The sequence below is a fragment of the Cardiocondyla obscurior genome, linkage group LG09 (assembly GCF_019399895.1).
Source record: "Cardiocondyla obscurior isolate alpha-2009 linkage group LG09, Cobs3.1, whole genome shotgun sequence".
Lineage (NCBI taxonomy): Eukaryota > Metazoa > Arthropoda > Insecta > Hymenoptera > Formicidae > Cardiocondyla > Cardiocondyla obscurior.
The window spans coordinates 2,267,904-2,282,601 of NC_091872.1; the positions used below are offsets into that span (position 1 = coordinate 2,267,904).

General features: G+C 43.8%; 2 protein-coding genes across 3 annotated transcripts in view; one reads left to right on the forward strand and one right to left on the reverse strand.

Moving 5' to 3' along the window:
* Nucleotides 1-784: 784 nt before the first annotated feature.
* The window catches only part of LOC139105555 (protein starmaker), a 38,109-nt gene continuing 24,195 nt past the window's right edge, over nucleotides 785-14,698 (reverse strand). For both annotated transcript variants that reach the window (XM_070661735.1, XM_070661736.1), the window contains exon 2: nucleotides 785-4,755. In XM_070661735.1, coding sequence (XP_070517836.1) covers nucleotides 2,227-4,638 — 2,412 coding nt within the window. In that variant the 5' untranslated portion in view covers nucleotides 4,639-4,755 and the 3' untranslated portion in view covers nucleotides 785-2,226. The remainder of the gene's footprint in view (nucleotides 4,756-14,698) is intronic.
* LOC139105565 (protein snakeskin) overlaps nucleotides 7,741-14,698 on the forward strand; it is a 52,366-nt gene continuing 45,408 nt past the window's right edge. The window contains exon 1 of the mRNA XM_070661753.1: nucleotides 7,741-8,758. The gene's annotated coding sequence lies outside the window, so the exon portion shown is untranslated. The remainder of the gene's footprint in view (nucleotides 8,759-14,698) is intronic.

Below are 14,698 nucleotides of genomic sequence, written 5' to 3' on the forward strand. Positions count from 1 at the left end.
CATCGTATGCGATTCTTTTTTTTTTTTATAACTCCTTTCACTTTGTTATCTAACAGGTGGCCTTGCACAACACGAGAAATGCAATATACATCGATATATTTCGCTATAAATAATACAATAAGATTTAATACACGATTAATACATTATTGGGACTGTGCTCTTGCTGTTAACACTTATTTATTTATATTATGCCTACATTATGCCTCTATGCATATATACATTCCTCAGTAATAAAATTAATATGTACACGAATCGACATTCAATAGTACGAGATACATTACACACCACATTAAAACTCGTGTAAATCAATAGACTTACTGGCCGCACAATGTCAAGTTCAATAAAATTTATATATCATATATTTTTTTTTTTTTTTTTTTACTGCGTGTTACACTGTAGTCATCCGTTATAGGAGTTTTGATAGTAATGCTAATATTAAAATGCAATTATCTTGCCTCGTGAATGAAAGGTAAGATGAATACGGCAGAGAAATTTTTTTTTAACATTAATTTCGAATGTTTCCAGCGAAATCACTTTTGAAGCATCGACACGAAACAACGATCGATTAGTTTACATCGAAAATACTACTACTACGCTGTGGGCTGGCTAATGTAGGTGTAGATCGTGTTTGATCTGCAAAAAGATGTACAACGTGTTCACACACGCCTGTCGTTTATAAAATCGAGTTATTTAAGAATATGCAGAAGCTCATATAACCGAAGCGACTCGTATGTCCTCCGTAAATCTCGGTGACGAGCGCGAAATTGATGCTGCATGTATTTAATTTGTTCTTTTTTTTTTTTTTATTTATTAAATTTTTTTTTTAGTGAAAAGAGTAACACGATTCTCAAAATTCCGTAAGACTAAAAATTGACTACGCTATAATAATTATAAAGATCAGTCTGTGCTTCAATAACACTTCCGTTAATAAACGAGCTCGATATCGCTCGCAAGCTTGTGAACGTCGCTCATATACTCTTATCTCAAAATTAATTTTAACACTGACGATCTAATAACTATCTCTGCACGGATAATAAAGATTCATCAACGATATTTCGTATGAAACTTGGCTGAATTAATGACTTTCATCATGCGATAGCCTAATCAGCGATATATTTTGCATTAAGAATTTACTATTCCACATTTTCGCCGCATATTTAGTATTCAATACGCGTATTTCGACATATTATTATATTATAATAACGAAATTATGAATAGAAATATCATAAATAAAATTTTATTAAAATAATTAAAATAATATTAACCATTAAAAAGGATCGTATGTGAAATGAAATATGTGACGAAAATACAGCTCGTTATTAAAATCCCTACAATCAGAAAATGTAAAAAAAAAAAAAAAATATTCGTAAAAAATTTTAAAGTTATTTCGGGCAGTGTTTTTTCTTCTACTTTATTTTAGCACATTTTAGCATACTGTAGAAAATCTTAGCCTTTGTTCCGTAAATGTTAGCCTAGTTAATATCAATCCGAACAAACTTGTCGACTTTATTATTCGAAAAAGCGACGCAATTTTTTCACGCAGTTCGTTATTTCGCTATCGCCAGACGCAAAGAACATTCGACGCTTAGTAACTTATCGGTGTTTTTTTTCTTTTTTTTTTTTGAGATGTACGATGCAATTCGTACTTTCCGTGGAAAGTCACTCGTCTCATTCACGCGATAAGATTCGTTGTCTCTTGCGTTAGCTACTTGCTACTGTCTTGCTAGTTTCTCTATCCGATGCTTATCACTATTAATTGTGCAGCATAGATATTAAGACGCATTCCTTATGAGATTTTTCCGCAAATAGGTTTCCTCGAATACGAGTTTAATTCGTCAACGCGACGCGACGCAAACGTAATACACAAATGTCTAAGTACGCTTAAAAATTTCCCTCTGCTCTTAACGAGTCCAGTTTTCCTCTCGCACGAGATTCGGGAAGATAATACCGGGGAAGATACTTAGATTCCATCACTCCTGAGATCGTCGAAGTTTCCAACGATTTGTGACGTGTTCGGTGAGCAAAAACATCCGGCGCGATACGCGTTGGTATCGACTCTCGAACTTATCCAACAGATTCCCGCAGAATAATTCCGCCGACAGTTTCTTTCGTTGATTTTCTTTCTTTAAAATCCTCTCGCGATCTAAACGCGGCAAATAACTCCGCCGTTTATCTCAAAATCATTCCTTTTCTGGAATTTTTTTTTTTCGTTTGACGCAGGTTCAATTACACGCTGACCGATGTTCTTTCTTTATGCGTTGGCACTCTATTTCCCGAGGACGTTTCCGTGAAAGGGCTCAATCTGCGCGACGATCGTCCTCGGAAAAATCGTTCGCGGGACAGTTTCTGGTCGTCGTTCGTCGCCTCATCGTCTTTGTAAATAGAATAGACAGCCGGGTCCCTGATCAGTGGCAACTTACTCCAGAAATGCATTAAATCCGGCCTTCGATTTTGCCTCTCGCCGGCTGTCGTCTGGATGTGATCGGGCTGCGATCGGTCCAATTTCCAGCTCGACGCCGTCAAATAGTAAAGCGGTTTCTGACGGACGGGCACGCTACTCTTTGTAGTGCCGCCGTAAGGGCCGACGTCGTCCGCAGAATACCGCGAATTCTGTTTGTAACTCAGGCTGTGTATGCTGTTGGCTTCGTTAGACGGAAATCTCACGTAGTTACTTTGCTGCGGCTGTTTCATGTAATCGGGAAATCTCACGAAATCCTCGGCCGAATCCAGATTCATCGTTGTCCGTTTAGAACTGCTTTCCACGATCCTCGTTGACTGAGAGCTTCCCTGCAGCGGGTTGCCTTTGACGTTCGATCGTTTCTCGTTGATGGTGCGAATATCGGTTACCGAATCTTCCTCCGACGAGTCGTACAATATCGACTCGGACGAAGAAGGCGCGGCTTCCAATTCCTCGTTCGTTTCATTTTCGACCTTTGTAGAAAACTGCTCGATTCGTTCGTGCGCGTACGAGTTTGCGGCTGCCGCACCGTGGCTATCTTGAGAAAACACAACTTCTGGTACGACATCGGGATTTTTGTCAAATGATTCTTTACCATCATCCTCGCTAGCCTTGATTTTTTCCGTCACGTTCGGCGACTGAGTGGTTGCTAGCAGTCTCTCGGTGTTGACGTCCAAGAGCGTTGTCTCTAGAATGAAGTCACCGTCGATGCTAACTTCGCTAGAGATATTACTATCCGCCTCGTCCTTGTTTTCCAACGGCGCGGAATCATTAAAACGAATTATGATTTGATCGTCCACATCGATCATCTTTTTCTCCAAATCTGCGGTTTGATTTCGTTGCCTTTGATGACGATCGCGATCGTATCGCTCGTTGTCTCGCGTGGGAATCGTCATGCCGGCTTCTCCGTGCTTCAAGATCTCTTCGCCTTCGGTCGAATCCTCGTCGTCCGGCACATCCGTGCTATACGGATAATCCGCGTCGTCCTCCTCTTCGTCGTAGACGAAATCCGTTTCCTGCGAGTCGTTCGGCGGCTTCGAAGTCTCTGGCGTCAACTCGTCCTCCGCGTACGTCTCGTTATCTCGTTGCTCGTCCAGCGACGTCAATTCTTTCGTAGGTGGAAGCGTGGTGGAGTCCGGTGCCTCGACGGTGACGCTCTCCTTCGTGGTAGTGTGCGAGGTGAAGTTCGACGTTTGTGCAATTTGTTCGACGGTGTCGTTTTGCGTCGACGACGGATCGTCCACTACGTTCGACTTCGTAGGTGAGATCAACAGCACCAGGGCAGGCGGCGATTCAGTCAAGCTGTCCCGCTTTTCCGACGCCGGGATGCTCTCTTCCGCTGTCACGCCGTCACTCGCATTGACCCTCTTCACCCCCGAAGAGTTCGACTGCGCCTTGAGGTCCACCGGAACTTTGTAGTCCATTATTTCGGAGAAGCTGGTGTCGTTGGTCTCTTCGATCGATTCCGCGACCGAAACCGTCGTCGGAGATTTCTCAGCGTCATCGGCTTTCGAATCGTCGAGAAAGAACGTCGACTCTTCCTCACCTGGAGTCGTCACGTTTTTTACTTGGTGCTGATTTGTCTCGCGCGGCTTCGTCTTTTCTTCGGCTCTCGTGAAATAGGTTTCATTGCGAGCCGACGTCGCGATCGGCTTGCTCGTCGAGGCCGTCTCGTCTGACTCGACGTTGGCCGAGTGACGATTAATATTAGCTACGAGGGGGATGTTGAGCTGCAAAGGACCGGTCGACTTCTTCTGATCGTTTTTCGAGGCTTGCGAATTACCGAACACAAGTTTGAGTCGTTCCAGAAAGAAGTCTTTGTACGAGGTTGCGTTAATATTTATTATGCTGCTCTTCATGCACCTGCCCATCTTGTCCGCGTGATAACCCTCCGCGCAGGCGGATAACTCCGGCGCGATAAACACGCTCTTCGGTGTTATCCTTCGCGTGAAAGAAGACTCTAAACCAGGCTGAAAGTTGCTCTGTGTGTCCGCGAGAAGCCAGCCTTGCCAGTAGTCGCTTAAAAAGCCGATATCTTTCTTTTTGGACGTCGTCGACGACGCCGAGTAAGTTTCCTCGGGTACACGGACGGACGCAAGTTCGCCGCTGCAGATCGTGCCGAGAAACAGCAAGGTGGAGAACACTCTCCACCGAGAATGCCGTCGCCGTAGGCTCAACATTGTTTCCTCCTCGTGCCTTTGACTGAAGCCTCTTCGCGAAGTTCGGAAAAAGTATATCTCAGGCCGTTTGGATTCTCCTTGTCATCTGTTCCTCCTCCTCGGTAGCATCGGATCGGTCTGCCAACAGAGAGAAAGACCAAATTAATCGTTTTCTATGCTCGTGCACGTGTAGCAAGCGTTTAAATGGCCGTGCGTAGAAATTAGCAATACGTTTGCGCAACGCGGCAAATGAATTAACTTGAGCCGCCAGGGCTTTCACTTAAGCAGCGGTTCATCCCAGAGAGCAATATTAACCCAGTTTCTAATCTTAATAGGCGTCACTTAACCGACGGCGTGCGTATACCGGACGCATCGTTCCCCGAGGCAATCAATTTAGGGCCCCGAGTTTCCTCAGGAATTTCTCAGAATGTTGCTCGCCTACCCGCGGACTCTCTAAAATACCCCTGGAAATGTTTCCATCTCTTACGAATGCGTTTTGAATAGCTAGAAAGAGAACTTCGAAACGATTAGTAATTACAGTGGTGCAGCATGGCACGCGAAATAGAATAAGCAAATTGGCTATTATTGTCGAGTGAAAGTTGTTTTCGATCTTCTTGGACCGCGTCCGTAATGGAAAAATCACTCCCATCTCCTCGGAGGTTACACCGCCGTCACAATACGTGCCACAAATCGATGGCTGACTTTATTAGCTCCCTCGATCGCCGAATATCCCATTAATCGTCGAGTTTACTGTGACAATAACGTCAACGACGTACGAGCGAGAAATATACATCGATACAATTGAAATATATCTGTCAGGCGAATGCAAAGACTGCGAACACACGTGGAAATCGACGACGAATTTTGAACACGATATATTCGTACAGCAGGATCGCACTATAATTCAAAGTTCTTTTAATTATTAACTTAATTTCAAATATATATACTACAATATTAAAAAAAAAAAAAAAATCTCTGAAGTAATTTCCAAAAATATTCTATTAATTTAATTTTTAATTCTATTTTCTGATTTAAGTAATTGATATAAGTAAAGTTTTATTGTAAAGATCATGGACGGTCATAGCCTCGTTATTTATACACGTTTTGTCGTGCACAATCTGTGCGCCGATAGAAAAAAAAAAAAAAAAATGAGAACATTGCGTCCATCTGACGTTCCCCCATTTCCGCTCTTCAATTACGTTTATATCTCGTCTTTTAACTGCGACTTCCGCGTGTAAACACGTAAAAGGATAATTAAACGTACGCAAACTGCATCGCGTGACATGCCGTTTGTACTTTCTTAAAGTTTCGACGAAGTGCAATACGTTTCGGCTTGTTACTAGGCACTGACACGTTACCGTTCGCATATATCCTTAAAAGGCGTGCTGCAAAGTGCGTGCCTCATATGCGGCTGGATAATGCGGCTGCGAGTGTGCGTACGCAGGGAGGAAAAGTGAATGCACGCCGATCCGTTTTTACCGTTACGCAGGCACGCCGGGATTATGTCTGCTTCGTGAATAAGACGTGCAAATACGAGAATCGACTTCCCGATCGTTTACGTGTCGTCGCCTCGCGAGAATACCGCGTGCTTGTTCCCAAAGGGTCTTCTCGCCTTCTATTTTCACTGGCGGTAACAGGAGCAACGGACACTTTATAGTGCCGCGAGTGAGAAGCCGCGAAAATGCCGTACATCACAGTTTATACCGCGGCGATTCTTATCGTTAACCGTCCCGGGTATCGGCGTACGCGGAATAAATTTGCACGAAACATATGTAGTCGAAGAGAGGTACGTGCCTCCCCCCGAAACTTTCTTTCCGCCTGGGTAGGTTCTTTGACGAAACAAGCGCGACCGCGCATATGTAATCTAGATCAATTTTTACCGTAACCGTAAGTAACGCAGGCATCTCGCAAATTATCCGTTTCCGGTGAGAAAGAATTCATCACCGGGAGGGGGAGGGGGAGGAGGGAGGTCTAGCTTGTTCCGAGAGTGACGCGAGTCCGGACGGTGCTTCCAGAAAAGCGCACGATGCAAATTGACGGGACGGTGTTCGCGTCGCGCATCCTGACGGCGGACGACTACGAGCGAGTCCAATTTACGAACGCGCCGCCGTTGCAGATGTAAAATACAGTTTCCTGCAAGCCCGTTAGCATTCCGAAAAAGCACCGAGCGCGTCCCAGCGGGCGCTGAAATTGACGCCATAAATAAAACGCGCGTAAACGACCGAAGGGAGGATTGAACGTCTTTCGCGCTGCCGTATTTGTCGGCCTTTCCAATCAACGAAAGTCGATGCGTTAACATCGAGGTAAATGTCAGACAGCGGCAGGAAGCGCCCGTCGTCTGGCTTCTCCCGTTTACGATGCGCCTCGCCGCCGCGTGCACGCGCAATATAATTTCACTGGCGGCGGCGGAAAACGCGACTTTCCGCGCCGGACGCACGATATTGACAGCCTCGGATTAACGCAGGGCGCACAGGCCGTTTATCGGCTATACGTTCGCGAACGAAGACGCGAAATATTTTCAAATACCAATAATCGTTATCGCGGACCGGCACCGCGTCGAGCACGACGGAGAAAAGGCCGCCAGGGACATGATTTACGCGAGAGTAAGTGCCTTCGGAGACGTAATTATCGGGAGATATCCGGCGCCTTTAAAATTTCCGGAACGACCCAATCCCGTGCGGCGTGGAAGCGTTCTATTAACAACACGAGCTGTAAGGGCGCTCGATTACAGCCGATTGCGGTAAAATCACTAACTGGGGCACTTATCCTCTATAGCTGTGCTCTGGTTAAATCGCTAAATCGGTCCAGCGTATTTCGCGCTAATAAAATGCTGGCACGTTGTGAATATTCATTGCGTGGATTAAAACATTAATACACTTTTAAAAGATCTTATCGCCTTAAAAGAAAACTTGAAAAGTTAAAATAGAACGCTTGAATAAATATGCATGAAGTGAACCGATAAGTAAAATCCTCCTCCTTTTATAAAAAGAGAAATTAGCTTTTGACCGCGTGCGATTTTTTAAGAGATATATAATTTTTTTACGGAACAGAAAAATATTCAGATTATTAAATTTATTTTTCAGGCTCGATCAAGCAGAAGTTTTATAACGACGACGATCTGGGAGCTCGAAAGCGATCGATCGCGGTCGTCGGAATCGCGAAAAAACGCCCCGTTTTTCTGTTTCGAGAAAAGACGCTTCGAACTCGCCGAGCAACGCGAAAAAATTGTAAACGGATTAACTCATGTCAGGGTTGAACTCGACGCTGTCCGAGAACTCCGAGCGAGAAGGACAACGGACAGTCGACGATCAGGCTTATCGCCGTCTCACTTTCTTACGCGGTTTGTCTCCTTCTCTCTAAGGGCCGAAATCTAACGGTCAGTCTAAACTGCGGAGACCCGGGCGTGAGGACGTGTCGTAAATCGCTCCTCAATTACGCGTATTTTCCATCGCGGATAGGAAGCGTCGCATAAGAATAAGTGTCGGCGACGTCGGTTCGACAACGAACGATCATTTTCTGGACTACTGTTATTCCGCTCATCGTCCATGGGCTTCGACTCGGGCCTCGAAAAAGTACTTCGGAGAGATAAGGTTATGTCGTGGGCGAAGCGCGCGGAGCGTCCGACGTGAATTGCGCCGCGTATTACTCGGGCATTTCCGACCGGGGCTCCCATTAAAATTATTTTCGGCAAGTTCCGGTAACCGTGATTGTCAGAGCGAGAGAGACCCGCACCTCGCCCGTCTTCTTCGTCGCGGCCGAGACTCTCGTCCCGTTTACAACAAGTGACTATCGAGAAACTCGAGGAAGAAAAAGTGCGCGGAACATTGCGTATCGCGGTCCGCGTCGTTCGCCGCTTTTTATTCCGCCGACGGGACTCGCGAACACCGAGAGTGTAAATTTCTACGTCAAATAATCGTCCGTCGCGCTTCTTAATTTATTTCGAGTGATAGTGACAGTGATGATTATAAAAAAAGCAGAGCAGTGCAATATATAGTGTTAAGTGAAGTGCTACAACACGTCAGGATAATCTGGATTACCGTCTTCTCTTCTGGAACCCTGCCACGGGAGGAAGGAAGGAAGGAAGGAAGGAAGGAAGGAAGGACGAAAATAACCTACTCTAATCTAACCGAAAGCTACAAAGGTAAGTGAACCGGCAACACATTGTAATTATCCGAAAGGAATCAATATAATTAAATAATATCCGAATCTAATGACCCACGTTCTGTAATTTCTAGTATTATTTAATATTTTGAGGCGATCTTTACTTCTCAATAGTTTTTCATGTAACAAAATATTAAATTTAATTATTACAAAAAAAAAAAAAAATTAATCTATTCACGCATTGTAATTTCTTACGGAATATAGAAACGTACTTAAAATTTTGTAAATTGCATCTTCGATTTTCTCAGAGTTGCGTGCATTGTTTGTTAAACAAAACGTGCAATGTGCATAACCGAAAGGGGAAAATAAGAGACGTGTAAAGGCGAGTATATAACGTTTAATACCGTGCAGCGCTTACGAGCTCAAACGTGGTAATCCAGCTGTAAATTCAGTGATTCGGGACAGGTCGAAATAAAATATAGTGTATCCGAAGTTCTTATTTGCCGGATGCGATATCGCTCGAGGTCGGCGGGAAGAGAATTAACGGAGGCGAGGCGATACTTTATGCGATCCGTCGCAACGTCACGAGGTATATCGAGAGAGTGTTATCTCGCGAAAATATCCGCTTCAATATGTTTATACATTATTATAGAACGTCACGAGATACCGCTTAGTATGTCGAATTCGCCCGCCGCAAAAGAAGAAGTCGTATGTTCGCAGATCGAATGAACTTTCCGAGACTCGTGGCATCGGTCTTTAACAATTTCCCTGGGCGCGTTTTCGCGATACGTTCCTCCATTCGATTTCGGAGTGCGTAGTGCAATAAAAATACCAACTCGGCGCGAGAAAGTTTTTGCAATTTATAGATCGTAGGCACGGAGCGAAGAACTGTTCGGTGATGATTGTTCGTGCATTCCAACGAGTACTTAAGTCGTTTCACTGATAGCCGATGATGAGAGTATTTCCTACGCAAGCATGCGAGTAATTCATTATCCTCGTTTGTCAATGATCAACAGCTTTTATTGCTTATGTACCAATCGCTAAACGTTTCTATATCGGAAGCTTTCTCCGATAAGCTTGTCACTTTCGACGAAAAGGGAGAATAAAGAGAGAGAGAGAGAGAGAGAGAAGAATGGGGAGTCGGGAGAACAAAGAGGAATATGCCGTTAGGACAGGGAGAATCCGTTAATTACGCTTCAACTTTAGGAGATTATAATTAAACGATAACGTGGATACGTCCATTGTAGTCAATTTCCTAAACGTTAATTTCAAAGTGACGTTGATTGGCGAACAAGATTATTGGCCGGTTGAAAATTGATTCAATTATTCAACATTCATGAATTCTGCTGTATAAGTTTTTTAAAATCCTTAATTACAGTCAAATATTCAATCCAGCTGATTAAATTGAAGAAGATTAATTATAAGCTGTGTCAAACTGCGGCACTTCTTTTTTATTTATGATTCTCATACCGAAACGTTCTCCAAGTCGCTTTATTATTACCGTTAAATATAATTTATACAATTTTTTTTACTAATTTTTTTTTTTTAAGATATGAATCCTCAATTTTAAGCGAATTTAATGCTTCGGAAAAACTCTCGTGCAATGAAAGATTCAAAAACAGATGTATTACGTACGTATTATAGATAAGAAGGTACAAAGATAAATGGTTTTACCACCGTCGCTTATCTTACGTCGTAAGCAACATTTATCTTGCTGTAGAATCGCGTGAAGGGTTGGAGACATACTTTAGTGTCTTGCGACAAATCGGCTATAAAGATCCATCAGCTTTAATCTTCCTGCCGCCACCGACACAGAAAACATCGTGTTATTTGTTTTACGTCTGCTCTCATAATCCATAACACTAATATTTACACTCCGACGTTCCAGATACGTTAATTATCGCTCGTACCGAGCTTCTCTCGCTTGGATTATCCTAGAATATTTTTTTCTAGGTAATTTCGAATGACGGAATTTACCGATACATAAAAGATAATTGAGTAGTCAATAAAAATCAATTTTTTTTCTCAATTTCTTTTTTTTCTTTTTTAATGTTACAAATTAATCTATAAAAAGGTCTGTTAAAAATTTTGTGGCAAATTAAAGTTACATCTCTCTTTAACGTTAATAATCATTCTTGGAGGCTGTTTACGAGATTAATAAAGTTTCAATCGAAAATAGCCAAATGCAAAATTTAATATTTTTACAGCAATAAATTTCATACTTTTTATTTACACAAATAATTTATATACGGTGATAATAAAATATTAAGAAATAATATATCGTTGAAAACGGACAATAGGTCTAGTAGATTCTGTAGAAATTTATATAGTCGGAGACTGCAAGGATTTATCCCAAGTTACTATTCTCGGTCGGTTTAAGTGGCCTCGAGATGACCAATGGTGACCACGTCTTCTTCGGGTTTCGTCGTTCTTCCCGTCGTCGCCTCCATGCTCGAATTTACGATGATTCACTAAGAGTTGACCTCTCCCTAAATAACGCAACGCCGGCAAAACGAATTTAATAATGCGAAGCGATAAATCCTCGCGCTTAGATTATCCCGAGGTACAATCAAGACGCCGCGTTTCAGCAGCTAAACGGGTTCACCGCGCGATAACTGCGGTTCGTACGGCGCGATAATTCTTTCTCTCTTACAAGCAGATAATATTCCCTTCCATAAAATTTCCATCATATTTTATTATAACCCAATGCAATTTTGATTGTGGGATGAAAAGCCGCGAATAAAACGCGGTTAAATTATTAAAATCGAGCCCGGACTTTACGGTAAATAAATGATGCTAATGGAAACCACAAATCTGTGTACGCGCGGATGAATATAATACGGTGCAGCTAGAATGTGAGAGTGGCGGTCTTTCGAAACGACAGCTCTAAGCGCATTCCTCGGGATTGTAATCTCGGCGTTTCTCGGGTGATTAGTAAATCCGCGTCTCTCTAGATTTTCTCTCGCGGCAAGTTGCGGATCAACACTCGGCGGATTAAAGAACACCTATTAAAGACGTATCATATATCAGCGATGGACGGCCGGACTTGCTTATACAAATGCGTTTTATATTTCATCGCTAGCGAAACGATTTTCGGTCGTGGTAATTTACGAACTAAATATATAATCCTGATTTTGCGTATTCGAGAATCCAAAAGATTAATTAAGTGTTTCAGCGGACGTATTCGCGTCTTGCGGGTCTTACTTATAATTGGACAACGCTTTAATAGAAAGTGCAGTCTCCCGATTAAAATTTCGAGGAGCAATGTATCGTGGTTATAAATCGCGAGATAGAACTTGGAACGTGCGACACGAGAGCATTTCCGAGATGCCCCGTGGCCGAGGCTCGCGTATGAGAGTTGCACAGCAGGTGCATCTCCGCCGAGATTCCCCTACATCTCTTCGACGGCATGCACTTTGTCTGGTCTCGCGCGTATCCTGGTGCGTCCCGACTGAGTTTATCTGAGCGCAGTTTGACCGTGGCCGTCCCGTACATATAATACATATGCATATACGTATATGCCTCGGTCCCATTACACAGCCGTATCCTAGTTCCGATATACGCTTCGTATCCGCGTCCGATGCACTCCATCGACTGAACAACCACCATTTCTTGTGTACTTGTTGCACGAATGTTGCTCCACCGAGTGGCTTTCGCTTTTTCTCGCGCGACTGAATTTTCACGACGGACTTCTGCGAGATATCCGCGCCGGCGTGGCGGCGTAATTGGTGCCTTAGATCACGCGTTATCTCGCAGTATAAATTCACCGAATGCCTCAAACGTTAGAGTAATGTACGCCAGTTAGTTTTACGTGCAAATATAATTGTTATTTTGCACAACCAGAGGATGTACTTTTTTTTTTTTTTTTTAAATCTACTTTGATGATTTCATTTGTAAAAGTTCTCGCACCGAAGTCACACGCACGAAAGTGGAATAAGCGGTAAAGCGTAGGATAAATCATCGAAACTCTCTGATAATGAAATAGAATTCATATTTATTCAACATTATGCAAAAGTACCTCCTTTGCACTTAACATTTAAAAGCTTTCCAACTTTTATCACGCGAGCGGTTAATTACCGGTATACCACGTATAAATAAGCCGGGGTAATTGAGCCCGGCCGTTCAGCTCGTCGCGACAAATAAGCCAAAAAGAAAAGATTGGATTATGTATTTATTCAGCCGCGAAAAAAATCGTTCTTGGAACTCGAGATATGTAAAACTTGTCGAGCGATTCGAATTTTTTTTTTTTTTTTGCTACGAATCCGAAATTTCGTCATATCGCGGCGAAGGCTGACCGGCTTGTCAGTGAGAGGATCGTGTATCCTGGCAGGCGCAGCTTGCTAATGCAATTGGCGCGCGTTTAAATGAAAAAATTTAAGCTCAATGTCGTTTAAAGCGCAGGCGATACCGTAATTCATCAGTCGGTGGGCGGCCTCGCCCGGCAATCCGAGCTGTTAGGCTTTTAACGAAACGCGAAGCGAGATTTTCTTCGACGCGACGAGCAGACGTGACACACTTTTAATCCAATTCGACCCCGTGCGACGCGACTCGTCTCGGGACAATTGAGCGTTAAAATATAACGGTGAACTTGTACAAAATTTCACGAAAGTTTCTTTTTTTTTTCTTTTTTTTCTTTTCCCCATTGCACGTTATCTTACGACGTTCGGAATTATTGCGTCGCAGGGTCAGAGGCGGTTTATCGAGAAGAGGCTCAAATCGCTCGTTGATACCCACTTACAATATTCGACGCCCGATGCGCCCGTCACTTTTGTTTGCGGACACCGCCGTCGGAATTACGAGACGATCTTTTTTAGTTGCCATATTGTGTCTTCCGACGCGACGGTGCGTTCACCTCGAATCGAAGATCGAAGTTGGCTCCACGCCTGGAATATAGAACGCTCTTCCTGTTTATCGCGTCATTTATTATCTGTCGTAATTTATTTCTGCTCGTTGACCTTCATTTAGGCTATCGCGACGAAAATCCGAGGGGCATCGTCTCGACGTTTCGCGCACGTGTATAAGCATGGATATTATAGTATACTTTTTTGCGTTTATTATTCAAAATCTTTATTAATTGCCGAATCCGCCGTCGCTTGAGGGGGAAAAAGGATATCCGCCTCAAAAAAGATACGTTCCGCAAAGTATTTTAATCGTTGATACCTCCACGAAACTTTCGAGCTGCGAGATTTAAACGCCTTATTTCGCGCAGCTCAAAATATCAAAGTATTTATTGAAGCACCGTGTCATCTCTCCGTTCTTTCTGCCCTCCTCATTTTCGTTTGCTACGCTCGCCGCTTCGCTTCTCGGAAACGCGTCACATCGTTGCGGGGGATCACCTCCTTTCATTCCCGTTTTCTTCTCCCATTTAATCTCGTTTGCGCTAGATTTACTCAGCGCGTTAATACAGACGCGGCGTCGGCTTTTGCCCGCGTATCGCCCGCTCGGATAAAGCCATACATATGTATACTTTTCGTTCTGGCCTCTCTCGCCGGCGCGCGGAGTCGGTTGCGTTTGTGTCGCGTAGGAAAAAGCATCGCGCGGCCGAGTCTCCGCTCCGAGAGATTCAGCGGGGTCAATGAATCTGATCTGGAAAGCGGCGGTATACACTCGCGGTGGCTGAGCTCGTGGGAGCCGCAGCCGTGGGGAACTACGCAGCCACGACCTCGAGGCCTCCTCTGCCAGAGGCGGCGGCGACTTCTGCTCCCTTCTTCTTCTTCTTCTTCTTCTTCACCGTCTTATTTTTCTCACCGCCGTCGCTGCACCAGCCCGCCGACGCGTCGAGATGGAATCATATGCTCGCGACCTCGCGCGTCGTTCCCGCATTCTTAAAGGGGTATCGATATTAGACGCGAAAAATGGGTAAAGTTTGTTAGGAGAACTGTGTACCGTAGTTATGCAAAAGGTAGGAAAAAGTTTCCCCTCGGTAAGTTAGGTTTTTTCAAGCTCTCACCGTAGGTCACTTGAGTTTTTACTCAAGATT